This window comes from Cnephaeus nilssonii, assembly GCF_951640355.1.
Source record: "Cnephaeus nilssonii genome assembly, chromosome: 7".
Lineage (NCBI taxonomy): Eukaryota > Metazoa > Chordata > Mammalia > Chiroptera > Vespertilionidae > Cnephaeus > Cnephaeus nilssonii.
In genome coordinates, this window is record NC_137078.1 from 92,407,907 (window position 1) to 92,435,548 (window position 27,642).

A 27,642-nucleotide genomic window follows, 5' to 3' on the forward strand; every position below is an offset into this window, starting at 1 on the left:
TACCCACGTCTGACAACTCCCAGGTTTTTGACATCAGGCAGGCTAACAAATCTCTAAGCTTCAGTTACACAACCGCAAAACAGTGACAACGTCAACTCATATGTAAGGATGAAGTGGAATGATACATGTAAGAGCTCAGTCAAAGCTGGAAATCATTACTCTGAGAGTTTTTATTGGTGCTGCCACGGGAGGAAAAGGGCTGGACCAGCCTTCCCTTTTCTCCTTTTAAACAGAATGTTTCCCCAACATACGGTCCTACACCCACATTCCTAACCAAATACAAGGTCCGGGAAATAAAAAGAACAAGCTCTTACCTCTTCTATCAGGTTCTGTTTCAGTTCCAAGCCTTTCTTAGCAGTTTTGGTTAAGGAAACTAATACAAAAAAGAAAAAGGAGACATGGTGAGAGACAAGCTGGGTGTCCTGGAGACTCATTTTTTCTCACCTCCAGTATTGGCTGGACCAAACCAGTACGGGGGGAGGCAGCAAGGCTATTCCCAGGGTCCTCAGAGTGCTGCTTTCTGTCGTTCCTGACCCTGGAGATCCTTTGATATATTTCGTGTTATGCAGACAAACTAGATATTCCTTCACTCCTTAGTTTAACCTAGAATTCCGAACTGAGGCGTGGGGTGGGGCTTCTTCCTGCTCCCGAGTGCTTTCACTGGCAGACCTGGCCTGCTGGCTGAGGCAGGTCCCTTTCGGCTCTTGGCCATGGTGCACAGCGACCACCTATCGTTGGCCTCTGCTGTGGAATGAATTAAGTCTGGGGGCTCATCACTGACCTCCTCTGCTACATCTTTTGCAGTTTGGACCCATGGATGTAGCAATGCCACTTTGGGGAGAGGTAGGCACCCCTACTGTGGTGCCTACCTCTCCCCAAAGTGGCATTGCTACATCCATGGGCCCCAAATGGTCCCTTACCAGGAAGGGTTTGGCATTTGCAGGATCTCATCATGGTTCCCCTCAAAAGAACCCACAGACACTTAGAGCATCAAATGCAAAGCCCAGGGTGCCCCCAAGAAGAGGCTGCCTCTTATTTACCCTGCCTGGGACTTAGTCCCTCGTCACAAGGCATACATACAGAAAGGCAATCCCACTGGTCAGGGGCAAGTGAAGCACGGAGGGCAAGCACAGCACAACGATCCATTTTCTATCACTTCCGCTGCTACACGTGTGGACCAAGCCAACCTCACCCTGTCTTGGATTACTGCTGGTCTTGCTGCTTCCATCCTTGCCTCCACTCTACCCAGTCCATTCTCAACAAGGCAACTAGGGTAATCTTTTAAAAGTAAAGTTAAACTATGTCATTCCTCTGTTCAGGCTCTCTCTCAAATGGTTGCACATTTCATCGGGATCTGGAAGGCAATTCCTTGCAAAGGTCTAAAAGCCCTGCCCACTCTGCTCCAGTCACACTGGCCTCTTGTCCCAGGACATGTCAAACGTGCCCTCATGTCAGCCAGTGTTTGCACTTTTGTTTCCTCTCCTTGGAAAGCCATTATCCAGGTAACTCCATGGGTTGTTCACTTCCTTTCTTCAGGTTTCTGCTCATTTGCCATCTCATCAGAGAGACCTTCTCTGGTCACAGTATACAAAATTACATCACCTGTTTCTCTCCATGGGACTCATCACTATCTGACATTAGTTGTTCGGTTCTTGGTATGATGGGGGGACATACTTCCCATGACTACAATGTTAAGTTCAGTGAGGGCTCTAGGCCTTCCTTGTAACTGCTGTATCCTCCTATGCCTAGAGAGTGTCAGGTCCCTAAATATTTGTTGAGTGAATGTGCTAACCAGCCGTGTGAGAGAGGCCACCATAGTCGGGATGCTCTCTTAGGAGGTGCCATATGAACTGACAAGTGAGAAAGTCAGCCATATGAAGACTGGATCATAAGCATGCCGGGCAACAGGAGCTACAAGTACAGAACCAGATGCGAGGGCAAGTCTGTGCTGAAGGAAGGGAGAGGCGGCCATGGTGGCGACAGCACAGAAAACTAAGGGAGTTGGGTTGAGGTGGAAAAGATGGATCAAGGAGGGATCGAGCGCAGTCTGGGTGCTCAGGAGCTGTTTCCTGGTCCAGCAAGGCTTGGGAAAACACTCGAGGCCGGGCAAAGCAGTCTCCGCTCCCTTGCCCCAACCGGCTCCAGTCCCCTGGGATGCTCCCCGTGCCCCAAGGGCTCCCGCCGCCAGCTAGAAGCGGAGCTCCCTGAGAAGGTCTGGGTGTCCCATTCCGTGCCCCCAAAGGTCCTACAGCCCCCACCGCAGCCGGCACCCAGCCAGCGGAGCTCCCCCTGAGTCCCAACGTCCCTTTCGCCCACCTTTCTTGTCGCGCTTGGATTTGGGCATCTCTCCGCAGACACGTGCAGCGGAAGGCGGTGCTGCCTGTTAGGACCCCGGCGGCGCGGGGGCCTCTGGGACGGCCCTGGGAAGCTGTCCTCGCAAGTGCCTGACCCAATCTGCGCTGCACTCAGCCTCTCCGCCGGCCGCCACCTGCGCCTTTCCCCACGTCTCCAGAGCTACTTTCCGCGCGTCCGGGGACCTCCGAGTCCTGGGCGCCCCACCGAGGGTTTTGCGTGTGTCCCCAACTCGATGGTTCGCGGAGAGGGAGCCTGCGGCGCGGTGCATGCCGGGCCGGCGGCAGGCGGGGCCGGGCTCCCATCATGGCGGCGGCGGCGGCTCCTCGGTTCTGGCTCTGGGCTGCCCTGCTTATCCCTGCGGCTGCCGTCTACGAAGACCAAGTGGGCAAGTTTGATTGGTGCGTGCGTGCGGCGGCCCCTTCGGGAAATATGCGGCTATTTTGCCAGTACCTGTCTTCTGCCTGCTGAAGGGAGGGGGGTTATCGGGCATCAGGACCGGCGAGGTTTCATAACTTGCGGGGCCCAGTGCAATAAAAAATGTGGGACCCTTGTTCCAAAGTGAAGTTTTAATTTAAGGTGGCGACAGCAGAGCATTAAACCAAACGTTGGGGGGCGCTTCTCAGCCGCCCCTCGAGACTGTGCAGGTCGCAGCCCGGGAAGCCGGCCTGGCGTTCCGCGGGCTTGGGGTTCTGGTCCGCGAGCACCGCTCCCGCCGCCCCCGTCAGGTTTCTGGTCTGCGTGCCAGAGGCTGACAGCCCTCAGTGAACTCCCATTCCTCCTCGAATTGGCATCTCTCGGGCTTGTGGACAGGACCTTGGGTGTTATACGTCCTAAACTGAGTCCGCTCGTTTCGCCTCCCTTCCAGCCCAACCCAGCTCTGGCCTCAGAACAGGTCCGCCCAAGTTTTACATCGGCCAGAGGTGCCGTTCACTCACTTAATCCTTCTCCCCCCAACCCCCCGCTTCTTCCTTGAGGCCCTGGAGCTGGCTTGCTTTTGTTTGAATCTCAGTTTTGCCGTTTAAGGGTTGTGTGATCTTGGGAAAGTGACTTAACCATTCTGTGCCGTGTTTTCATTATCTGTAAAGTGGTTTACTAATACTAGTACATTACCTCTTACAGTAGTTGTAAGGATGATCGAGATAATTCCCATAAATGGGCACAATGCCTGGCTCATTGAGTGCAATCAGTAAATGTTACCTATTGTTGTTGCTATTCAGGGGTCATTTCAACCTTCAGATACCCACTGAGATATTTCCTCTGTGAGGTCTTTTCTGAACCAGGCAAGTTAATTCACATATTTGTTGAGTGCCTGTAGTGGGTCAGTGGTTATTCTAGGTGCTGTGGACACAGAGAGGTGAAGGAGCTTGTGGGGCAGGTATACAGTAATCCTCACTTAATGTCATTCAGTAGGTTCTGCAATTTTAAACAAAACCACATACATCCAAACCAATTTTCCCATAGGCTAATTGATATAACCAAGAGTTAAGTCCCTACGGCAAATCATTACAATGCAACATTATTCCAGGACCTGCTGTGTGTGACAAATGCAACACGTCACGTTTTTAATGATGGGGCAAATGCTCACAATATAATATGATTCCAATTTAGCAAATACTAGGCACATGCAATTTACAAGCTGAAAAATAAACGGAAGGAAATATACCAACATGTTAATACGTTTATGGCGGTGGTATTTGGGACATTTTTTTATTTTCTTTGTTATACTTTTATATGTCTTTCACATCTTTACAATGAGCAGGCATTACTTTATAGTCCAGATAACAACATTTTAAAAGAGAGCATGGGCCCTAACTGGTTTGGGTCAGTGGATAGAGCGTCGGCCTGCGGACTGAAGGGTCCCAGGTTCGATTCCGGTCAAGGGCATGTATCTTGGTTGCGGGCACATCCCCCATAGGAGATGTGCAGGAGGCAGCTGATCGATGTTTCTCTCTCATTGATGTTTCTAACTCTCTATCCCTCTCCCTTCCTCTCTGTAAAAAATCAATAAAATATATATTTTAAAAAAAAAGAGAGCATGGATTTAGAGTCAGAAGATCTTAGTTTTACATTCTAGTTCTGACAGTACTTAGATGACTTCAGTGGACTTTGATTGACTTACCTGTAAAATGAGTAACAATCGTCCTGTGTACTTCATGGCGTGTTCATTGGATACAGTGAGAGTCAAATATGTGGAAATTCTGGCAGAAACTGTCAAATGTAATATAAGCCTGTCTCTCCACTACCAGCTTAGTTTCTTCTTAAAAAAAAAAAAAAAGAAATTAGACCAAACAACATCATGACGAGGAATTCAGTGTAAGCATCATGTGTGATTAATTTGCTAGAGAATGCTGTACTTTTTTTTTTATTGTTGACACTATTACAGATGTCCCCCCACTTCCCCCCTCTTTGCCCACATCCACCCAGCGCCCCCTCCCCTCCCCTGGCCTTCACCACTCTGTTGGAGAATGTAGCACTTTTCCATTAATAAAAACACCTCCGATGTACTTGGTAGTCTGCCATACAAAGCTAATTACATTCTCTTTATGCTTAGTTAGGTAAGAGTGTTGGAAGTGGTGAGGTATGTATAGTCCCAAGAAAGTATGAGAATGGGTCAAATGGATCCTGAACGTGGTGTGGGCTAGAAAAGGTTGTAGAGAACAAAGCCTGACCCAGTCTATGGAGTTTTGTTGTGAAATTTGCATAATTTTTCCTCCAGAGGTCAGTGAAAATAGAAGGAAAAGTTGGATTGTATGTTCATGGACAGCAGGGTTTGTGCCTCTTCCCTCATGTGCACTCTGAGTGCCTAGTCCCATATTAATGACTACAGAGAGAACTGTGATGTTTGTTCTAGAGGGATGTAGGCCAGGTGTTCCTTTGGGTGTCACTGATCTTGAGATAAACATGTGCTTACGTTTAGAAGGAAGGCTTGTATTTTTCATCTATTAGGGCTATTCTTGTTCCCTTTGCTTCAGACTACATTGTATAGAAATCTTGCTTTGGGTCAGGTCTCCTCATTAACAAACATTTCTCCTATGTCCTAAGCTAGGTCTGATGCTGATAGCCTGTGCTTGTGCAGTTGATTTTTCCAAAGCACTTTGTGCAGTGATGGTTTTGGCCCCTCACATTTCCCTTTTCTTTAGGAGACAGCAGTATATTGGGAAGCTCAAATTCGCCTCCTTGGAATTTTCCCCTGGATCCAAGAAGTTGGTTGTGGCCACAGAGAAGAACGTGATTGCAGCCTTAAATTCTCGGACTGGGGAGATCTGTGAGTAAATTTTGTAGACGGTTAGCTCAGGATGGAATGGCTGACCATAGTGAATCCAGAATGGTCTGTGGCTTGCCAAGTCTGCCTGGCTAGTTCCAAGTTAGGGACAAGTTGGCCAAAAGATGCATCTCTTACTGGATTCTGACAACATATATATATATTTTTTTTTAGTCTCATCATTTAATATATTCCTATTACTGGCCTTTGTAGTTTATTCCCTCAGATCAAGTCCTAACTATTCTTAAAATAGATATTACTGCAAAAAACACATTACTCTATTTTGCATTAAAGATTTGGATTGCCACCTTCCCAATTACTTGTACTGCTTTCAGGGATGTTTTTAGGCACTAAAATCATGGATATGTAATTTATAATCACTTTTTTGTTGTGTGTGAATCATACAGGTTTTGCTAACTTTGTCATTGTTCATTTACATGCTTGATGAGGTGGTAGTGGAGATGGGAGTGCAGAGACCTCCCCTTGTTACCCAGGGAGTGCGAGTGGGTCATCGCCAGTTCTCTGTAGTCCTTCTCTCCCTTCAAATAAAATTGGGTACCGCTGTGCAAACAAAGACCTCTTGTGTTTTCTCCCACCTGTCTTCTTGGATGCCTGTCTTTATTTCGTAGTCATGTCTGACTCTCCTGTCTCTCAGTGTGGCGCCATGTTGACAAGGGCACGGCGGAAGGGGCGGTGGACGCCATGCTGCTGTACGGACAGGGTAAGCAGAGTCCTGCTTTGCTTCTCTCATGGTGTTGGCTCCCTCTCCTCATTCCTTGGTTTCTTCCTTGCACTGGGTCTGGTAGGGAAAGGAGAAGGGGTTTTCCCAACAGGAAAGAACAGGTATGCAAATAGCTCTTACTTGCACTCATATCAGAGGCGAGGTTACTGCTAACAGGCCCTAGGAGGCTACAGAGCTCCAGTCTGGGAGATGATGTCACCATGGTTTTTTCTCTTCCAGATGCAGTCACTGTGTCCAATGGTGGCCGGATCATGCGTTCCTGGGAGACTAACATCGGGGGCCTGAACTGGGAGATTACCTTGGACAGTGGCAGGTAGAGGGAAAGAAGCTGTATTTCATCTGGTTTAGGGCTTTGCTGGAGCACAGATCTGTGTGGGCAGCAGCTCTGGGTCTTTTGGCTTTTTTCCCAGGGACCACTACAGAGCCAAAGAGCATTAAATGCCCAGTTTTTTATTTGTTTTTGTTTTTTTAATCCTCACCCAAGAATATGTTTTTATTGATTTTAGAGAGAAGAAGGGAGAGAGAGAGAGAAAGAGACAGAGAGAGAAAAACATTGATATGAGAGAGAAACATCAACTGGTCGCCTCCCATGTGTGCCCGACCGGAATTGAACCCACAACCTAGATATGTGCCCTGATCCTGCGTCGAACCCACCACCTTTCGGTGCTCCAACCAGCTGAGCCACACTGGCCAGGGCTTGATGTTTTTGAGGTTATGGAACACATGTGTTTACTCAGCCAGCATTTATTAAGCACCTCTTAGATGCAGAGCTCTGAGCTAGGTGCAGTGTTTATTGTACTGAACTGCTTTTTCTAATCTTACCATGACTTGAGAACTTTGCAGTGTTGTAGATACAAGAACATAATATAAAACTTTCAGTGTTTTAATTTTGTGTTTAGAGAAGAGCTTGAAGTACTGTTACATCTCTACTAAAGTTGTTTAATAAGATCATGTGCATTAGCTTATGCATCCGATGGTCATTTGTTTGGTAAACACTTGGGGAGCCCCCGGGCAGTGGGAACACACATGTGAATGTGAGTTAGTTTCTGTCATCAAGGAACTCACTATCAGTTGTGGGAGGCAGGCATGTAGCCCAGTAATGACATTACTGTCTGAGGGGTGCCATGGTGGGGGGTTGGCCTGGTTGCTGTGAAGTCCCACGGGAAGGTGGGAACAACCCTTAGCAGATTCTGGGGGCTTGAGGGAAGCAGTGTGGCCTAGTGGTTCAAAGAGGCAGAGCCAGGCTAGGACACAGATGTGTTTGAGCCCAAAATCTATTTTCTTGCCTACCCAGCTACAGTGGCAGTGTGCCCGATTGTCTCCTGGAGCCTGAGGCTCTGGAGGCGCTGGGCAGTGCTCACCCTGTGCCTGTGCTCAGTTTCCAGGCACTTGGGCTGGTAGGCCTGCAGGAGTCAGTGCGGTACGTGGCGGTCCTGAAGAAGACCACTCTTGCCCTCCATCACCTCTCCAGTGGGCACCTAAAGTGGGTGGAACATCTCCCAGAAAGGTAAGGCTGCCCTCCCACCAGATGATGGCTACCTGGTCCTGCTCTCTACAAGCCCCTCTTTCTCCTTTAGGGTTGAAGCATTGGCTTTGGCCCAGGCTTACCTTATGTTGGGATCATGTGTAGCGTGTTGGGCTCACTAGATCTAGGCCTGAACTCAAAGGCTGTGCTACCTCTGCAGTTGCCATTGCAGTGAGCAGAAACTCAAACTAGGCATGAGAGCCAGTCAAGCAAGGGGACTGGCTGTCTCGCTCATGGTCCTACTGCTTTTGGCTTTTTGACTTCTAGTTCAAGTCAGACTTATAACAACTCAAGAAGGCCCAGGGTGGAAGCGTAGTGAGATTTGAGATAGTTTCTAGAGGTCCTGGTTGTGGGAAGCATTGAAACTGAGAAGGAATAGGAGGGAAGGAGGAAAGATCTACTTAGACCACCTCAGGCAGGGACCAAAATGTCAGATTCCTATAGGACCAAGTGCATAGATAGCAGGCTCTGTGGGGATTCTTGGGAGCTGCCGTGAGCCTGGCCTACCTCAAGGGGGCAGCCTTACTCAGCTGATAAGTGCCCTATAGGATGCAGTGTTGGGTAGTGTTACCACGTCTTTTTAAGAAAAGCTAGAAATCTGGTTTTAAGTGTAAAATCTCAGTTCTGAATGTGGACAACTGAATTACTTATTAATTGAAATAATAAAAAAGGACTGTGTGAGACAGACAAAACCTATTTGGGGACTGATAGTAGATGGCCTCTGGCTGAAGACCTGGCAGCCTAGTTTTGGAGGCCCCTGCCCTGTGGCTGAAGCTGTTGCTCCCTGTTTTTCTTCCCTCTCTTAGTGACAGCATCCACTACCAGATGGTGTATTCCTACGGCTCTGGGGTGGTGTGGGCCCTCGGCATTGTTCCCTTCAGCCACGTGAACATTGTCAAGTTTAATGTGGAAGATGGAGAGATTGTGCAGCAGGTACGCTCAGGCATCTTCCTCGAGGAGCCTTGTGAATTGAGGAGGGACTAGATAGAGCCCTTCCTTGCACTAGGACCAGAGAACTCATCTGGCAAAAGCCATTTAAGTTCCCTGTTCTGGTCACTCCTCATCAGGTATTTATTTAAAGCCCTTGCATTCGCCCATAGTGCTCTCCTGTGGTGGCTAAAAGAGTTGCATAGATCCGTTTGTTGCCTACGAGTATCTTGCAAAATAATATTGTAAAATAATGGTAGAGAAACCACCAATGACAAATACAGTAAATAAATGCTTATCTCAAGTGTCAGGTATTAAAAAATAATCTGGTATATTTCTAGCATCCAGATAGAAAATTGGGATTTTTCTCTGGCTTTGGAGCTTTCGGGAGGCCGGGGGGACAGGAAGAACTTTGGAACCAACCATGAAGAACCTTGTGCTTGGGCCCCTGGTGGGAACTGGCAGTGACATTGCTGATGAGCTGAGTGGGAAGTGTAAACATCCTCACTGGCCTCCTGTTACGTGTCTTTCCCATAGGTCAGGGTTTCAACTCCCTGGCTGCAAAGTCTCACCGGAGCCTGCGGTGTGGTGGATGAGGCTGTCCTGGTGTGCCCTGACCCAAGCTCACGGTCCCTCCAAACTTTGGCCCTGGAGATGGAGTGGGAGTTGAGGCAGATCCCACTGCAGGTGAGAGGCCAACGCTGCTTCCACTGGCTGGAGGCACAGCCTTCGCTGCTTAGAAAAGAATTTCTCCCAGTCTCACTGCTTCCTTCCTGGCCTTGGCAGCTGTTGAGAGAAGGCCAGGCCTCTGGCTGAACTGGTGAAAGGGGAAGTGGCCACTCTCCTCTTTGGAGAACCTGAATGGGGACTTCAGGAGCCACGTGCCGTGGCCTCGTTACTTTCATTGGCAAAGGGGGGCAGAGGATGCAGGCCCGGGATGGAAATCTGACTTCTTGGCTTCTAACCCTAACCCTCCTCCCTCTTGTCTTCTAGTCTCTCGACTTAGAATATGCAAGTGGATTCCAACCCCGGGTCCTGCCCACACAGCCCAACCCAGTGGATCCTTCTCGGGCCCAGTTCTTCCTGCAGTTGTCCCCAAGCCACTATGCTCTCCTGCACTACCATCACGGGGTCCTGAATCTGCTCAGAAACCTCCCACAGGTAACTGCAGGCCGCATGTTTGCTAGGCTTCAGGAGCATCCAGCCAAGACACGGATGCTAGAAATCCCCGCCTTGGAAGCTGCAGGCATTTGCTTAGGATAGAAGACATTTTTCCAAAAGTGGCTTGAGAGGGTTTAGCCTTAGAGCAGAAATGGGATAATTTTTCTTCTAAGTTATACAGCATCTTTAGAGTAAAACTGGCCCCTTCCTCTGGGTCCTCGGGAAAGTGGGGACAATAATTACAGCTTCCCACAGATACTGAAAGCAGCGTAGGATTGAGGATTGACTGTGCCTGTGCCCGTTTTCAGCTGTGGATGCAGCTGGCCCTTCCTCTGCTCTCCCATGCCCTGGCCATTATGCTCTCAAGTTGGGAGAGCTTTCAAATCCATGGCCAAGGGGCCTCTCTGTAGAGGTGGCTCTCTGGAAGGCTGCTGGCTAGTAAAGGCCCATTTAGGAACTGACATCCTGCTTTTCCCCCAGACTGCCCTAGTGAGCTTTGCCACCACCGGGGAGAAGACAGTGGCTGCAGTCATGACCTGTCGGAATGAAGCGGTGAGTATTGAGAGTAAAGTCAGCACTGGGGGTTTCCTTCGTGTGTCTGCCAGGAGCCCAGGGAGCCAAAAGTCTGGGCATAGTCTCCTGGTCACTTAGAGCCCAGGGGGCAGCAGGCTGTTGAGAACTAAGTTCTCACGCTATCTGTACAGCTTTCTGTATACCCCTTTGGTCCCCAGGAGTGGGACCCTAACATGTGCTTCACTTTCATCTGGGTCTATTAAGGGTTGCATAGGCTTTGAGGTTAGGAATGAGAAATTGCGATGTGCCTTCTCCCAAGTGTTGAGAAGACAGGTGAAAGCTTCATTTTGGTAACTGGGAAGTGACCCTTCAGCTCATTTTCCTCCTTCTGTCCTTCTCTTTTCTCTAGCAGAAATCTAGCAGTTCTGAAGATGGGTCACTGGGGAGCTTTTCGGAGAAGTCTAGTCCACAGGTAGGGTGTGGCATTGGGCAGTGTGCCAGACCTAGACCCAGGAGATAACCCCAAGAAGTTGGGGGTGCAGCTTAGGCCATGAGCTGGTCTCCTATAGAGTTTCAGTCTCAAATGGTGTTTCCTGAATTGTGTAAATGATAGTTCTCTTGATCCTTTTCAGTTGGGAGATTAGGAAGTAGAAACTCTAGAATCTGTTTTTACGCACTTGCTCCTCTGGGCCTTAGTTTCCCCATTTCTTCTGGGCTCCCAGCAGGGAGAATTGTTTTAACCTGTGCATTTGCACTGGAGCAGAGCATGGGACGCTGGCTGGGGCACAGGTTCCTGCTGTGGCTCTTTCTCATCAGCTTTTCCGAGGGTTCTTGCATTTCCCCGCTGACGGTTTTACCTCTTTGGGAAGTCTCTGCTACACTGCACTGGCTTCCTCCTGGACAAGTACAGTGGTTGTAATTTTATTTATTTACTCAGGTGTCTTAGTTCTGCCTTAGGATTTAGCTTTCTTTTCTCTTATTTTCCTTGCATATATTTTCTGTCTGGGCCTGGGTCCTTCTCTAGGGTATTGTCCCCCCAGTTATTAGACTTCCTCTGGGGGAATCCCTCAAGTTGACCTGTGCTGTCTGTTCCCTTAGGACACGCTGGCTTGCTTCAACCAGACCTACACCATCAACCTCTACTTAGTGGAGACAGGTCGGCGGCTGCTCGACACCACAATCACTTTTAGCCTGGAACAGAACGGCACTCGGCCGGAGCGGGTGAGTGGGAGCCTTTGTCATCAGGCTCCATCCTGTGGGCACCTCAATGTGGGGTTCTCTTTCCTCAGGGCTGGGTCACAGCCATGGGTCCTGGATTAGAGCTCTCTGCACGTGATCCATCCTGAGCCACTGACCAGCCATAAATCCCTGTGAATAACAGTAAAAGTGGTACCGTTCATTCCAAGTTATCACTGTGCCAGGCACTGTGCTAAGCTTTTCACGATGCACTAACTGATCTAACCCTCCCATCAGTCTGGGAGGTGGTTATTACAAACGAGGAACCTGTCCAGAAATTCAGAGCCCTATCCCGAGTCACAGAGCTAGCCAGAGGTCGCTAGCCCTGCAGCTGGCGTTCTTCGTTGCTGCCTGTGTTGCCTTTGTGCATGTTCGGTTGTGTTCCTCAGCCTCTCTGGGCTGGGCTTTTGTCTCTGAAATGGGAGGTGTGCGCCCTAGCTGGTGGACTCAGCATTAGCGCACTGGCCCTAGCACCAAAGATCTCAGGTTCAATTTCTGGCCAAGGGCTTGTACCTGGGTTGCAGGTTAGCTCCCTGGCCCTGGTCAGGTGTGTGTGGGAGGCAACCAATAAGACACATTGATGTTTTTCTTTACTTCTCTCCCGCCCTTCCACTCTCTAAAAATCAATGGGGAAAAAAATTCTCTATCCTCGGGTGAGGATTAAAAAATAAAATAAAATGGGAAGTGTACTCCTGGCCTCCTGTTCACTTAGTGGGGTGTGATTGGCACATGGTGAATGATATGGGACTTGTTGGGTTTCCTCCATGACAAGGTCTGAGGGCGAGCCTAGCACCATTGTGTTGGCTCCTAAGAACAGGTTTTATCTTATTGGAGTCCAGGTAGTAGCTGTATTACTTAGACCAGGCGTCCTCAAACTATGGCCTGTGGGCCACATGCGGGTGTTTTTGCCGTTTTGTTTTTTTTACTTCAAAATAAGATATGTGCAGTGTGCATAGGAATTTGTTCATAGTTTTTTTTAAACTATAGTCCGGGGGGGGGGGGGGGGGGTTAACGGTAAGATATGTACACATATAATACCTCAATTAAAAAAAAAAAAAAAAAGAGGAAAAAAATAAAATAAAAAATAAACTATAGTCCGGCCCTCCAGCGGTCTGAGGGTCAGTGAACTGGCCCCCTGTTTAAAAAGTTTGAGGACCCCTGACTTAGACATCTGATAATGCCATGACCTAGACCTCTGACCACTCCTGAGGCTTTGGATCTTGAATCTGGTGCTCTGTGAGGCTGAATTCTCGCTGACTGCAGTGGTCTTGACTCTTTGGCTTATAGCTGTACATCCAGGTGTTCTTGAAGAAGGACGACTCCGTGGGCTACCGGGCCTTGGTGCAGACAGAGGACCATCTGCTCCTTTTCCTGCAGCAGCTGGGTGAGCGACCTCATTCAGCCCATTTATTTTAGGCCTGCCTGTGAGTTCCAGTCAGACTCTGGGGCTGTGGACAGGCTTGTGGAAGAGTCACGTAGAGCGTACCCTGATATTTTTCCAGAGCATGTCACCTGCTTTTGAGGAATTCCTTAACATTCTTGGCTGGGACATGGAACTTTCTTCCCTTGACTTATTGAATCCAGCCCCTTGCTCTTTGGCTTCTCTTTGTCACACAAGAGCGGCAGGGCATCCCTGAGCCACCGAGGAGAGTCTCTTCAGGAGGTGAGGGGCCTAGCGTTGTGCCCATGCTCTTTCCAGCAGGGAAGGCGGTGCTGTGGAGCCGGGAGGAGTCTCTGGCAGAGGTGGTGTGCCTGGAGATGGTGGACCTCCCCCTGACTGGGGCGCAGGCTGAGCTGGAAGGAGAATTTGGCAAGAAGGCAGGTATGAACCCAACAGGTTGGGCCAGCAGAGTTGCTGCAGGGGATGCTTGGGAATGTGTCTGTTAGTTGGACCACTGGCAATGCTGTCTCACAGCATCTCTGGCTTCCAGGGTGCAGCCGGGTGCCAGTCTGTTCTGAACCGGCTCTGAGACCAGTTTGTAGTGCTTTGTGGCCATATGGTTTATGTACCCGTTCTTTTCTATGAAAGGTGTCACCTGCGACTCCCTCTAGGGAAGGGCCTCGAGGAAAAGAAACTTAGTTTAGTGTAGTAAGAGCTACCATTATCTGAGCACCTGAAATTTGTCAGGCACTATACACCCATTGTCCCCAAAGCAACAGCCAGACCTTTGTAGAGAGACATGACTGGGTTGACTGACCCAGTTGTTGTGGCCAGTGCCCTCTGAGCCCGGCCACATCCCAACCCCCAGGATGGACTCGGTTCCCTCTACTCTGAACCACTCCTACCCCCCATCTCTGTTCCTTCCATTCATCTCGCTATCCAACAGATGTTTACTGAGGGCCTACTCTGGGCCAGGTACCCTGGTAGGCATTGCAGTTTTCTTAAGCTGAGGATTAATTTGACTTTACTATTTATTTTTGCTGCCTGGATCCAGCGATTCAAGGTAAAATCTGCTTTCTGCCACCTTGTTGCTCGTTGCCTGTCCACATGACTAGCTCTTGATTAATTCTTTGTTTTCCTGACTTGCATCAATAAGGTATATACTGTGTGTGCGTGGACTGCTATGGCTGTGACTTGTCCTGTTTGCCTCTCACTGCTCTTCCTTGACCTGAATAAAAATTACATAAGAAAGGGCACCCCTCCTTTTCAGTGAGCACTTAACGTGTACCCCACACTGTGCGAAACCCTGTGTGTACATCATGTGTCATCTTGCTATAGCCCAGTCAGCGGATTACATGCCATTTCATGATGAGGAACCAGAGGCCAGAAGATCAAGTACATTTCCCAAGATCACTGCGTTAGAAGCAGTGGAGTTGGGATTTTAACCCAGGTCTGCCAGACTCCAGAGGCCATGCTCTTTACCCACCACCCCGGGTGCAACATTGCTTTCAGTGACCAAATCTGCCCTGTGGAGGAGATTTGGGGGTCGTGGTGTCATTGATGGAGTCGGGGGAGAGTGAGTGATAGCCCTGGGAATTGGTTGCAAGTAGGTCTGTTGGGTACAAGTCAAACCGTTGACAGAATAGGGGTGAAGCAGTGGGAAATGGAAGTACCCATTCATGATACACATACATGTGTACCCCTGCAGCCCACATCCCTCCCTCCTTTGGTTTCATGGCACCCAGAGCCTTCCTCTGGCCATTCTGGATGTGGGGCTGTGGTGGAGACATTCACAGCATGGCTGCATCCTGCATGGCTGATCCCTGACCTCTTAGTCTCCTATTCCAAGATCCAGGCAGGTGCAGTACTATGAGCCAGGTGAGTGGGTTTGGAAGTTCCTGCCTGGCTGTACCTGAGTGTGAGACTGTTGACATCAGACACAGGACCGCTCCTTGGATGTGCAGCCTGAGGTGTCAAGCCACAGGAGAGAGAGCGACCCCTCGTTAGCAAAAGCAAGTACCCCCTTGCTGGACACACCTAGTCTGGTGGGGAGGGAGCCTCAGCTGTATTTATTACCTTTTCCTTGACACCAGACGGCTTGCTGGGGATGTTCCTGAAACGCCTCTCGTCCCAGCTCATCCTGCTGCAGGCGTGGACTTCCCACCTCTGGAAAATGTTTTATGATGCTCGGAAGCCCCGAAGTCAGATTAAGAACGAGATCAGCATCGACACCCTGGCCAGAGATGAGTTCAACCTCCAGAAGATGGTGGTGACGGTCACGGCCTCAGGCAAGGTGAGGGGGTGAGCCCAGGTCCCAAACCTCCAGAGGCGCCGGGGTGGTGGGCGAGAGCATGGGCTCTAATTTTCATGGATAGAATCAGTTCTTTGGTTTGTCTTTCTAGTCGTGAGCCAGTTATTTGTTTATCTTGCAGCTTTTTGGCATTGAGAGCAGCTCTGGCACCATCCTGTGGAAACAGTATCTCCCCAATGTCAAGCCAGACTCCTCCTTTAAACTGATGGTGCAGAGAACCACTGCTCACTTCCCCCACCCCCCACAGTGCACCCTCCTGGTAAAGGACAAGGTGAGGCCACCTCTGATGTGAACCAAAGTGGTGTGGCTTTTGGTGTTTTGTAACTTAAATTCCTCCTAGGCCTTTGGAATTGTATGGGAGTTAAGGATCAGTATTCAGGGGTTAGAGCTGTTTCTTCCAGTTTTTTCCTGCGTGGAGGAACCATCCAGGACTGAGGTGGGAGTGACTGGAAAGGGGGGTGACTTTACCAGATGTGTAGTAAGCCAGCTCGTCTTCTTCCCCAGCATAGGCGGCTGGTGGTGGCTGAGTGGCTGTTTTCTCGCCTGTAGATGAGAGACAGCAGGACCCAAAGCTCTTTGTATCCCTGCCTCCGAGAATTGGATGTGTTTTTGTGGGTTCATTCTGGTACTGTCAGAAGGGAGCTGGGAAGCGTTCTGCTGGAATGGCTGCCCTGGGGTTGCTGGTTTGGTCATTGACCATTTTGTTTGCCCCTCAGTCTGCCCGGTTCTTGGTTAGCTTTGGAGTCAAGAGGAAGTTTATTTTCCTTTTGACACATTAAGCCTTGGGCACCATTCACCTTCTGCCAAGACTGTTTCCCACGAAGAAGACAAAGACTAAGGCATCCAGCACAGATTTACGCCTAGGATGTGCATTCTTTCCATGGTGAGATCTGACAGTCTGCCCGTTTCAGGAGACAGGAATGAGTTCTCTCTACGTCTTCAATCCCATTTTTGGGAAGTGGAGTCAGGTGGCTCCCCCAGTGCTGAAGCGCCCCATCTTGCAGTCTTTGCTTCTGCCCATCATGGATCAAGACTACGCCAAGGTGCTGCTGTTGATAGACGATGAGTACAAGGTACGACGTCTTTAGTGGCTGGAGAACATCCATGTAGAGTTGGGTGTTGGGGAGGGGTGGCCCGACAGCAGCCAGTGTACCAGAGCTGGGGGCTCTCTGCCGTCAGCACACATTTGGGCTTGCAGGGCATCTCTAAGCGACTTGATTACTCTTTGTGCACTTAGGAAAACTCAGGGTCTTACAGAACGAAAATTGAGCCCTAATTGAGCTCAGTAGACGAATTCTTTAAGATTTGCATTTTTATTAAGGCTCTTTGATGGGAAATAGTAACAGTAATTGAGCAAGTGCTTAGAGACTCCTGACCTTTTCCTTTAACACTTTTCTTGGGCTCTCTGGATTTTCAAGGTCACGGCTTTCCCAGCCACTCGGAATGTCTTGCGGCAGCTTCATGAGCTAGCCCCTTCCATCTTCTTCTACTTGGTGGATGCAGAACAGGGACGGCTGTGTGGATATCGACTTCGGAAGGTAGGGAAGGGGCATCCTGGCAGGACCCTTCAGGGAGAGATGTGGGTGTTTTCTGGTTATTTGCCTAAGAAGTCAATTATGCTATTCATTCTATTGAAAATTTTGATCAGCATAGTCCTGATATCTGATTCAAAGTAATTTTCATATTTATTGAGTGGCTACCACATGGCAGGCATGGTTCTAGGTGCTGTGGAAAAAGCAGTGAACAACAGACAAAGTCTGCTCCCATGGAGTTCTCATTCTGCATTCCTTTTCTATGGCAGTGAGAAGGGACATTGTTCTCCATTTGGGGGCAGGTAGGAGGTGGGAATGGGGGTTGAGTAATAGTACTTTCTATATGAATATGGTGTTATTAACTCACTCTTGATAGAATGTGTGCTTTGAGTTTTATTCTAGAAATGGAATAGATTTGCTCTGACCCTGACATACTTGAGTCTAGTTATTACAAACAGTGATACACAGTGGCTCTGAGGTCCAGCTCGGAGGTTCACAAGGGCCTGGTCTTGGTCTCGCTAGCAGGGCTGCATAGAGGAGTAATTTGTGGCCTCACCAGACGGCCCTTCAGTCCTGTCCCTTAGGGCCTTTGGAGAGGCACTATAATATAGAGATGAAGAGCTAGGATGAACTGCCTATGTGTGAAACCTCACTAACTTTGTGACCTTGGGCTTAGGATTTCTCTACCTCTGCTTTCTTGTCTATGAAATAAGGTGATAATGGCACTACCTCATAGGGTTATTGTGAGGAGCAGGGACTTAATACATATAAATCACATAAAGCAATGCCTGGCACACGGTAAATGCCATCTAAATTTATTATTTGTTGTTTTGAAATGTAATGCCCTTTTCTGACATCTTGTAACAGCCAACCTTTCACATAAATAGCATAGGAAATGGTCTACCCAGAAAACATGTTCTTTACCCTTGTGAGTGAAAATAAATTGCCCTTCCAACTTGATAAAAAGGAGACCCTGAAAGAGACAGTTCTTTGTGGATACAGGGGAGCAAATCGGAGTGTGTCTGTCATGAATCAGTGGAATCCTGAGGATGTCATCGGAGTAAGTGGTGGCCAAGGGAAGACAAAGGAGGCAAAGTTCCATGGGGAATAGGCCAAGGGTGTATTAGTCTTTGACCTCTGAGTGAGTTTACTGGTGACCTTACTCTCTGGGGATGTTTTTCATTGTAAAAGATTAAATTGACGCAGAAGCGCATAAGCAAAATGTGAGCAGACCCTTTCCACCCCGCTCCCAGCTGCTTTCCCAGATGGAAGGCCTGTCAGGAGTTGGCTGTGCATCTTCCACGGTCCTTGTGTGTATTCACAATACTGTGTAAGCAGCTGTATGGACCATATAGATAGGTGATTCATAGATATTTCTTCTTAGTGAAATGGAATTGGCCTTTATTTATTAATAGGATTTTTTATTCTTTCTATCTTATTATTTTGTTAAACCCATGTTTAAATGAAAGTATAATATTAAGAAAAATCCAGAATCCTGAGGTTATATCTCGGTGACCTTTCAAAAGGGAATATTTGTATACATGGCAGTCAGATCAGGAAGCAGAAAGGCACCAGTACCCCGGTGGCCCTTGTGCCCTTTCCCCTCCCCCTATAGAAACATTTAACCATACAGATTTGCTTATGGTTTCCTGTGACTCTAAAGAACCTTTCCTATAATACTTCAAGGCCCCTGCCAGCTCAGTAATTTTCTGCTGGCCCAGGATACGGATTCTTTGATTTTAGTAATAAGTGGTAAATTTTCTTTGGATATTTCCTACTCAGATAAACAATGGGAAGCTATTGAATAAATCTTCAGCTTTCTTAATGGCTTCAGTATATTTTTAAATCAAACTGTGAGTTATAAAACTTGTTTCATAAACCAGAACCTTCTTCCAGCACAAAGGCTGCAGGTAATGAATGAACTGTAGGGCGTGCCCAGCTACTGCAGACTCCAGTCTAGGCATAGCCTCCTGACTACAAGTGCCGGCTTCCTTGCCTTTGCTCCAGGATCTCACCACTGAGCTGAGTTGGGAGCTGACCATTCCCCCGGAAGTACAGCGTATCGTCACAGTGAAGGGGAAGCGCAGCAGCGAGCACGTTCATTCCCAGGGCCGTGTGATGGGGGACCGCAGCGTGCTCTACAAGGTACGGCAAAGCAGCCTGGTATAGAGTAGGAGAGCGAGGGTTTGAATTCTGGCTCTAGAATTTGTAGGTGCATTATCTCCCTGAGTCATTTAATCCCTTTGAGCCTAAAGTATTGTCTGTGAAATGGGTACACTGTGCCCTTCTAGAGTGATCATGATGAGACTCTTGCTTAGCCTAGGGCCTAGCTTATGGCCATTGCCCAATCGATGTTAGCTGTTATTATTAGTGACTAGAGGCTCGGTGCATGGGTGGGGTCCCTCAGGCTGGCCGGCGATCGAGGCCTATTGGGGGGCCAGCCAGCCAGGAGGAGGGACCCTGGGAGGTTGGCTGGCCGCCCCCCCCCGCCCCCCCCCGCATCACAGCCTATGGGGGGGGGGGGGCGGTCGGCAGGGGAAGGGGCCACGGGAGCACTGCCGGCCGCAGGAGGTTGGCTGTGGGAGCGCACTGACCACCAGGAGGCAGCTCCTGCGTTGAGTGTGTGCCCCCTGGTGGTCAGTGTACATCATAGCGACTGGTCAATTGGTCGTTCCAGTCATTCAGTCATAACAGTCACTTAGGCTTTTATATATACAGATAGTACTGATAGAACTGTCTGGGGTTAAACCTTAGTTGATTCATCAGAAAGCCTGTCTCTATGATCCAGCACTCTAGTTAGTAGTAAAGGGTGGGAGATGGAGAAATGACTAGTGGGCTGCAGAACTGTCCTATGAGAGCATGTAGTCATTGTAGTAATGGTCGTTAATTCCACCCTCTAGCACAGCAGAGACTGAGCTAGGAGGAAATGTAATAGAGCAGGGTACCACGACCAAGGACTTGACGGGAAGCTCATTTGCCAAGCGTGAGGCAGAGCGCAAGCCTCTGGTTGGGCTGTCCAGGTTCAGACTAGGCTCTGCCGCAGGCTTACTGTTCATTGTGGGTAATTCATTTAGGCTTCCTGACTTGTGTTTTCACTGATGTAATGGAGATTGTAGCCTGTGTCATAGGATTACTTTGAAGGTTAATGATAACATATAACATGATTAGAATGGTGTCCTCCACACAGTTAGGATTCTTATCAGTGCTGCCAGCTTGAAATCTTTACTGATGGATGTCTTCCATGTGACCGCAGTGTTTTACTTGTTCAGAATAACCAAAATAATACATATTCTGAAGTACATTTTGACTTGTACTAGAAAAAATTTACTGTGTAATTTCATTCGTATGAGGTAAAATATACTAGAATACTGGTGTTTTCATATGTTGAAAGCATGATAAGAATAGGGCTCTTGGATTCATATTCATTATGCAAATTTTTAGGTTAGTCTCTTTTTTAAATAAGCTTTTTTTTGGCTTAATTTTAGACTTACAGAAAGGATGCAATACTACATAGAATCCCATAAGCCCCTTCTCTAGTTTCCCTTGGGGACCATAGTACATCTGTCTAAACTAAGACATCGACATTGGGGTAAGACTGTTAACTAAACTCCAGTCTTTATTTGGGTTTCATCAGCTTTTCTATAAATGTCCTTTTCTGCCCCAGGTCCAAGCCAGGGCTCCACATTGCATTTAATTGACATTTTTTCATGACCCTGATAGTTCTGAAGAGTATTAATCAGGTGTTTTGTAGAATGTCTCTCAATTTTGGTTTGTCTGATGTCTTTCTCATGGCTAGTTATAGGTTTTTGGAAGGAATACCACGGAGGAGAAGTGGACTTATTATTTTTTGAGTGCCAGTTGGGTGCCAGGTACTCTAGACACTAGGATACATCAGTGAACAAAATAGATATTTCCTCTCCTCGTGAGGCTCTCCTTGTATTTGGAAGAGGCTAATAAAGAAAGTAAACAGCCCTGACCAGTTTGGCTCAGTGGATAGAGCGTCGGCCTGCGGACTGAAGGGTCCCCTCCTCCCCCGGTTCGATTCCAGTCAAGGGCATGTACCTTGGTTGTGGGCACATCCCCAGTGGGGGGCGTGCAGGAGGCAGCTAATCGATGTTTCTCTCCAATCGATGTTTCTAACTATTCTTTTCCCTTCCTGTCTGTAAAAAAATCAATTAAAAATATTTTTAAAAAATAAAATAGGGTGGTTGTGAGGGGGTCTCATTGAGAAAATGACACTTAAGTGAAACTTGAAGGAGTGAGGAGTGGGGAAAAGCCTTTTGGACAGAAAAATCAGAGCATGCCTGGAGTGTTCTAGAAACAGCAAGGAGGCTAGCGGAACTAGAACGGGGTCTTTGAGGAAGAGAGTCTGGGTTGCTCAGGTCAGGAGGTGACAGGGCCAGATCACAGGCCATCACTCTGGGCTTTTGGGTGAGACAGAGCCATGGGGAAGTTTTGAGCAGAGAAGTGACAGAAGTGACTGAGGTGTTAACAGGTTCATGTGGCCTGCTGTGTTGAGATGAGCCTGTCGTGGGCCAAGGGGTAGAGCAGGCAGACAGTTAGACTGTTGTAATAATCCAGGTGAGATGATGGGTTGGTGACAAAGGATCTGATTCTGGATACTTTTGAAGGTGGAGCAATAGGTTATGTTGATGCATAGGATGTGTGTGTGTTAGAGAGAAGGAGTTGAGGATGACTTGGAGGTCCTAGGTCTAAGACACTGACGCATGGGGAGCTCTGAGAGGGAGCAGGTTTTAGCAGGGGTGGAACAGGAGTTCAGTTTGGGGCAAGTCAAGTTTGAGATAAGACATCTAAGAAGATATACTGAGCTGGCAGTCTGTTAGTCAAGTCTGGAGTTCAGGGAGAGGTCTGGCCCAGATACGTAAAGTTGGGCATTGCCAGCACCCATAGATGGTGTGAAAGCCATGAGACGGTGGTTACCGTGAGAGCAAGTATAGATGGAAACATACAAGAGATCAGGAGATGAGGAGGAACCTGCCAAAGAGACTAGAAGGCATGGCCAGTAAGGCAAAAAGAAAACCGGGGAGCATGTGTCCTGGACGCCAGGTGGAGAAAGTGCTTCAAGACAGGAGTGATCCCGTGTCACATGGTACTAGTAGGTCATGTAAGAAGAGAACTGAGACTTATCTGTTGACTTAGTGATAGGGAGGACACGGTGGAGAGAAATAGCGTTGCTGGAGCAGTGTCCTTAGGCCAGCGAGTGAGCAGACCTGGGTTGTATCTTGAGTTACCATGTCTGTGACTTGAGCAGGTTGCTTAACTCCTGTAAGACATTACATCTTGAAATGTGGGTAATAATAGTAGCTACTTTGCAAGGTTGTTTATGGATTCAGTGAAATGAGGTAGGCAAAGCACATGGCACAGCACTCAGCAGACACTAAACGAGTGCAGCGATGACGGACTCTAAACAGGAAGCTCTTCTAACCAGGAAACCTGATTCCTCTGCCAGGCCAGTGAACTCCAGGTTTGCCTCCCTCCAGGGCTCACTGTGGCGTGGAGCCCATGATGTGCCACTGTGGTTCTGAGGAGCTTTTCTCCCCTCCCCAGAGCCTGAACCCCAACCTGCTGGCCGTGGTGACCGAGAGCACAGACATACACCACGAGCGCACCTTCATCGGCATCTTCCTCGTGGACGGTGTCACTGGGCGCATCGTCCACTCCTCCGTGCAGAGGAAGGCCAAGGGCCCCGTCCACATCGTGCACTCAGAGAACTGGGTGGTGGTAAGGACTCGCAGAGGAGCTTGTGTGCCATCAGGGACGCTCTGTGTTGCATCATTTGTGAAATAGGGATAATAACTGTCACCTCTCGTCTAGCTTACAGCAGCATCTGGCACATAGTAAGCACTCAGATGTTACCTACTATAATTCCCGTTTCCAAGAATCTGGAGAATTCTTTGTTTCTTGTGAACTCTGGGTAGCCTAGAGATAACTACTCTGAAAGCTAGTAAACTTGTTAGCAAGGAAGAAAACGGGGGTGCTGGGTGGTTTCTTTCCTTCGTGGGCATGTAGCCAGTCAGAAAGGTGTCTTCCCATGTAATTTCCCCTGCCCAGTTGGACTAGCAGCTGAGCCCCTCGCTGCCCCTCTTCTCTCTGCAGTACCAGTACTGGAATACCAAGGCCCGGCGCAACGAGTTGACCGTGCTGGAGCTCTACGAGGGCACTGAGCAATACAATGCCACCGCCTTCAGCTCCCTGGACCGTCCTCAGCTGCCCCAGGTCCTCCAGCAGTCCTACATCTTCCCCTCCTCCATCAGTGCCATGGAAGCCACCATCACGGAGCGGGGCATCACCAGCCGACACCTGCTTAGTGAGTGACCGGGGCGGGGCTGGGGGCGGTCTCTGGGGGTGACTGGGTCTCTTAGGCAGCCGCACTGAAGGACAAAGCCAGTATGCCTTGCTGGCAGAGCCACGTTTGACCACCATAAGGGATGGTTAGTGAGGACGGCTTTATTTCAGCAGGAAAAGTTCCTCGTCTGGGTTTGCCATCCATAAAAGATGATACGTTTTAATTCTCATTTCTGATGAACCACATAGTTCTGCATTTTTACTTTGCTCAGAAAGGTGAGCCCTGTGTCATTCCTAACAGATGGCCTGTGCTGACTGCAGACACTGGCACGGTTTGGTCTCATCCTTATGTAGTTCTCGCTCAGGACTTAGTGATGGTTAGTAAGCTGCTCTGTCTAGTTGATTTTACCAAAGACATTGGGGACTCAGAGCTTATCAGGCACTTGGTACTACTACTTTATTCTCAAATATGAGGAGGACAGCCCTTTTGGCAGTTTCCGTTAAGCCCCACTGTTTCTGAATCGAACAGCTCTCATGTCCTGTGTCCTCCCTGGCCTTGCTGCTGCACTGGCGCATGTGGCTTGTTTGGCTCATGGGAAGGAGACTCATTGGTCGGGGCAGGTAGTATTGGAGGGAAAGGAGGGAATGAAGAGGTCTGAGTGGCCCTCCGTGCTCATCTCTCTCATCATTACCCATTTCTTGATTCTAGGACTTTATTTCCTGATGTCTTAGGATATGTGAGGAAACCAATATTTTCAAAAGTGGGAACCTTCATTCAGACACATGTGTATTATTAGATTATCCTTTTTGGCCATTTAGGAGCCTCATTGACACCCCCTAACTGCCCCCCCCCCCCTTTTTTTAACTCAATATTAAATTTCTGTGATAGTGACATTTTTGCAGCTAGCCCTAATCTGGGGTTGATTGGTGTGAACATACACTTTGACTTCTTTCTGTGCAGTTGGACTACCTTCTGGAGCCATTCTTTCCCTCCCTAAGGCCTTGCTGGATCCCCGCCGTCCTGAGATCCCAACAGAACAAAGCAGGTGAGGCCCCTGTGGGCAGTGTGAAGGCTCTGACCGTAGGAACTTAACCTGTTGGTCACCTTTGGTCGTCAGCCTGGTACACGCTGTCCTGCTGTGCTGGGACCTGGGGATGTAGCAGTGGACAAGTCTGACAAATACGTCTGCCCTCATGGAGTTTACATTCTGGTTGGGGAGATGGACAGTAAATAAGTTGAAATGTTAGCTACTCGTGAATGCTGAGGAGGAAAAAAGCAGAAAGGGGACAGGGGCTGTGCTACTGTTATGAATCGTAATGTAAAAATCTGTGTTTTCCGATGGTCTTAGGCGACTCTGCTAGCGGTCAAGACCCACAGGTTGAGAACCGCTGCTGTAGAGCCTAAGACCATCAGAAAACACAGATATTTACATTACGATTCATAACAGTAGCAAACTTACAGTTATGAAGTAGCGACAAAAATAATTTTATGGTTGGGGGTCACCACAACATGAGGAACTGTATTAAAGGGTCGCGCCATTAGAAAGGTTGAGAACCACTGCCCTAAGATGATGTCAGTGAGTTAGAGGGAGGGTGGGAGGCCAGTGGGGCTAGAGCAGCTGGTGGTGGGGAGACAGAAATGAGGTCAGGGAGGAAATGGGGGCTAGGTCCTGTAGGGAAGACAATAGCTTGCCACTGTTAGTATGTTTTGAATAATTCCAGCCATGGTTTCTGCATATTCTCGCACCCATCCTGAATTCTTTTCCCTTAGGGGTCTGAGAAACTGGGCAGCAGAAGGCACAGTAGATCTGTTTTTGCACAAAGAGGAAAGGAAGGAAGGCTATGGTTTGGAGTGAAGAGAGAATAAGAGAGACTATGGGGGGTGATGGAGGGGAGGATAAAGCTGGGGAAAAGACATGGGGCGATAACAGGGTTTTCTAGAGGAGTGTAGACGGGCACTCTGGGTTGAAGGGCAGGAATTGGCTCAGTGGCTCAGTGTTTTGGTTTTAAAATAGCCTTGACTTTCCTCCCCTGGTGTGAATACTGTTGTCCGTACGTTACTTGTTTTTAGATTTAGAACAAGGTAGGAATCCAGATCTCAGTCTTAGTCTCCACGCAGCTTGCTTTCTTACAGCCTTCCTAACAGTTAGCTGCTAAATTTTTAACTGCCTAGTAGACTTTGAAGGAAGATGTGAGGCTAGATATGTGCCTGGAAAGCTCCCAGGGCTCTGAAAGGGCAGCCAGGGGATCGCCTTACAGCAGTCTGAATGCCGTCCCGACTGTGTTTTGCAGAGAGGAGAACCTAATCCCGTATTCTCCAGATGTACAGATACACGCGGAGCGGTTCATCAACTATAACCAGACAGTTTCTCGAATGCGAGGTATCTACACTGCTCCCTCAGGCCTGGAGTCCACTTGTTTGGTGAGTAAAGCCCACAGCCACCCAGCTGTGACAATCCTTGGGGACACAGCCGAGGGTTCCATTTCCTTTCCTACCCGAGTTGGAGGTCGTGCGGATCACTGGCTGCCTTTCTTACCCGTTTTTCGTTCCCTCTGCCTTCCAGGTTGTGGCCTATGGCCTGGACATTTACCAAACTCGAGTCTACCCGTCCAAACAGTTTGATGTCCTGAAGGATGACTATGACTACGTGTTAATCAGCAGTGTCCTCTTTGGCCTGGTGTTTGCCACCATGATCACTAAGAGACTGGCACAGGTGAAACTCTTGAATCGTGCCTGGCGGTAAAGGCCCAGGATCTGCTGCCCGAGAGCGGAGAGCCGAGGGAGCGAGGGTCAGCAAAGCTCCAGCTGCAGTTTGACAGGGTGATGGAGGATGTGTGGGCGCTCATCTTAGCTAAGAGTTGTGAGGGAGAAGCTGGACTCTCATGGAGACTCCTTTTGGGATATGTCTGGTGCCGTCGGTGGATGGAGGTTGAACTCTCTCTCAGCTGAGAATCTCAAAGCATCTTGATGGGCTTTCCCCTGAAATCCAAAGGCCATTGCCCTATTTCCTCTCTTTGTCCATCTATGAATGTTTTGTGTGTTTTTTATAAGACCTCCCACAGTTTTCTCTTTTATGAGGCCTGTTTAAATTGATTTTGGTTTGCCTCCTGTTTCCCAGGTTAAATTAGAAATCTTTCTGTTTCCCTGCTTCTTGCTTGAGTGGGAAGGGAACTCTTACTGACCACTCCACCTTTACATGCATTTGCTGTTTACATTGGGGAGGAAGAAGGTCCGTCCTTCGCTACAGTTTGAGCACTGATCAGCCTCTCGTGGCTTCCCTGCACAATCACTCCTGGTTGAGGAATCTATATGTGGTGTCAAACTTATTTTAATGAGCCTCTAGTTTCATGTTCTCATTCAGGTTGGGCCACCTAGTCTTCGTTTCAGTTTATTAAAAGCCAAGTGTGTAAATAGCATCTTGGTTTGTGAATCACTGCCCAGGTCTTTCACCTAAGGCCGTGGTCGGCAAACTGCGGCTCGTGAGCCACATGCGACTCTTTGGCCCCTTGAGTGTGGCTCTTCCACAAAATACCACATCCTGGGCGAGTCTATTTTGAAGAAGTGGCGTTAGATGTTTAAGTTTAAAAAATGTGGCTCTCAAAAGAAATTTCAATCATTGTACTGCTGATATTTGGCTCTGTTGACTAACGAGTTTGCCGACCACTGACCTAAGGCATGTGCAAGCTGAGGCCTTTTAATACTACTGAATTGTCTGAACCTTGAAGAGATTTCAGGGGAGGGAGGAGAGAGAACCCGCCTGTTTGCAGTACCTCATGATCTCTCATTTCACCCACAGCCTGGTCTAGCCATCTGATAACCTTGTAAGAGAAAGCCGTCCTGTTTAAGAACCTCATTATTTATTTTTTAGTTTTATATAAATTGACACTAGATTGCTCTTAAAATGAGATTTCAAATCTTAAGGATCTTTAAGAAATGGAGGGGAGGGAAAAAGGCAGAGGTAGGAAATTGGCATGTTGTGGGTGAGGCATTGCCGATTGGCTGGGCTGTTGTCTCTGCTGCAAAAGAAAGATGTCCTAAAAATTTTCCCTTGTTCCTGGATTTGGGGAATAATGGGGCTATTCTTTACTGTGAAGAATGAAATGTACAGAGTAGACCTCTAGCCCTGTCGGGGGCAAGGTACATTCAAGTGTCTGAATAAAGTGAGTGATGAATGGCACTGTTTAAGTTCTTTTTTGTGTGGTTTAGGAACACTTTGAGGCTACTTTTGTATTAGAGGGGACAAAAAGCCATGCAGAAATGGTTTTTAGAAAACTTTAAAAAATACATTTTTATTGATTTCAGAGAGGAAGGGAGGATAGAAACATCGATGAAAGAGAATCATTGATCGGCTGCATCCTAAACGACCCCTACTGGGGATTGAGCCTGCAAC

General features: G+C 48.4%; 2 protein-coding genes across 5 annotated transcripts in view; one reads left to right on the forward strand and one right to left on the reverse strand.

The window, feature by feature from the left end:
• MRTO4 (MRT4 homolog, ribosome maturation factor) overlaps positions 1–2,596 on the reverse strand; it is a 249,769-nt gene extending 247,173 nt beyond the window's left edge. For both annotated transcript variants that reach the window (XR_013813803.1, XM_079777529.1), the window contains exons 1-2: positions 2,317–2,596; positions 315–373 (exon numbers count right to left, since the gene is read on the reverse strand). Coding sequence is in view for 1 of the 2 variants with exons in the window: in XM_079777529.1 (XP_079633655.1) it covers positions 315–373; positions 2,317–2,344 (87 nt within the window). In the remaining variant the exon portion in view is untranslated. The remainder of the gene's footprint in view (positions 1–314; positions 374–2,316) is intronic.
• A 47-nt stretch (positions 2,597–2,643) lies between these two features.
• EMC1 (ER membrane protein complex subunit 1) lies at positions 2,644–27,316 on the forward strand. Of its 3 annotated transcripts, none has more exons than XM_079777526.1 (23): positions 2,644–2,753; positions 5,496–5,620; positions 6,273–6,338; positions 6,579–6,672; positions 7,738–7,866; positions 8,691–8,817; positions 9,349–9,498; positions 9,805–9,972; positions 10,453–10,524; positions 10,895–10,957; positions 11,584–11,706; positions 13,009–13,105; positions 13,421–13,543; positions 15,196–15,395; positions 15,535–15,684; positions 16,325–16,486; positions 16,832–16,951; positions 18,953–19,090; positions 22,514–22,687; positions 23,063–23,273; positions 24,213–24,297; positions 25,544–25,673; positions 25,816–27,316. In XM_079777526.1, the coding sequence occupies exons 1-23, from the start codon at positions 2,659–2,661 to the stop codon at positions 25,993–25,995; spliced, it is 2,982 nt and encodes a 993-aa protein (XP_079633652.1). In that variant the 5' UTR covers positions 2,644–2,658; the 3' UTR covers positions 25,996–27,316. The 3 variants fall into 3 exon arrangements, with proteins under 3 accessions (XP_079633652.1, XP_079633653.1, XP_079633654.1); XM_079777527.1 differs by having other exon boundaries at positions 10,898–10,957; XM_079777528.1 differs by lacking the exon at positions 10,895–10,957.
• The last annotated feature ends 326 nt before the right edge of the window (positions 27,317–27,642 follow it).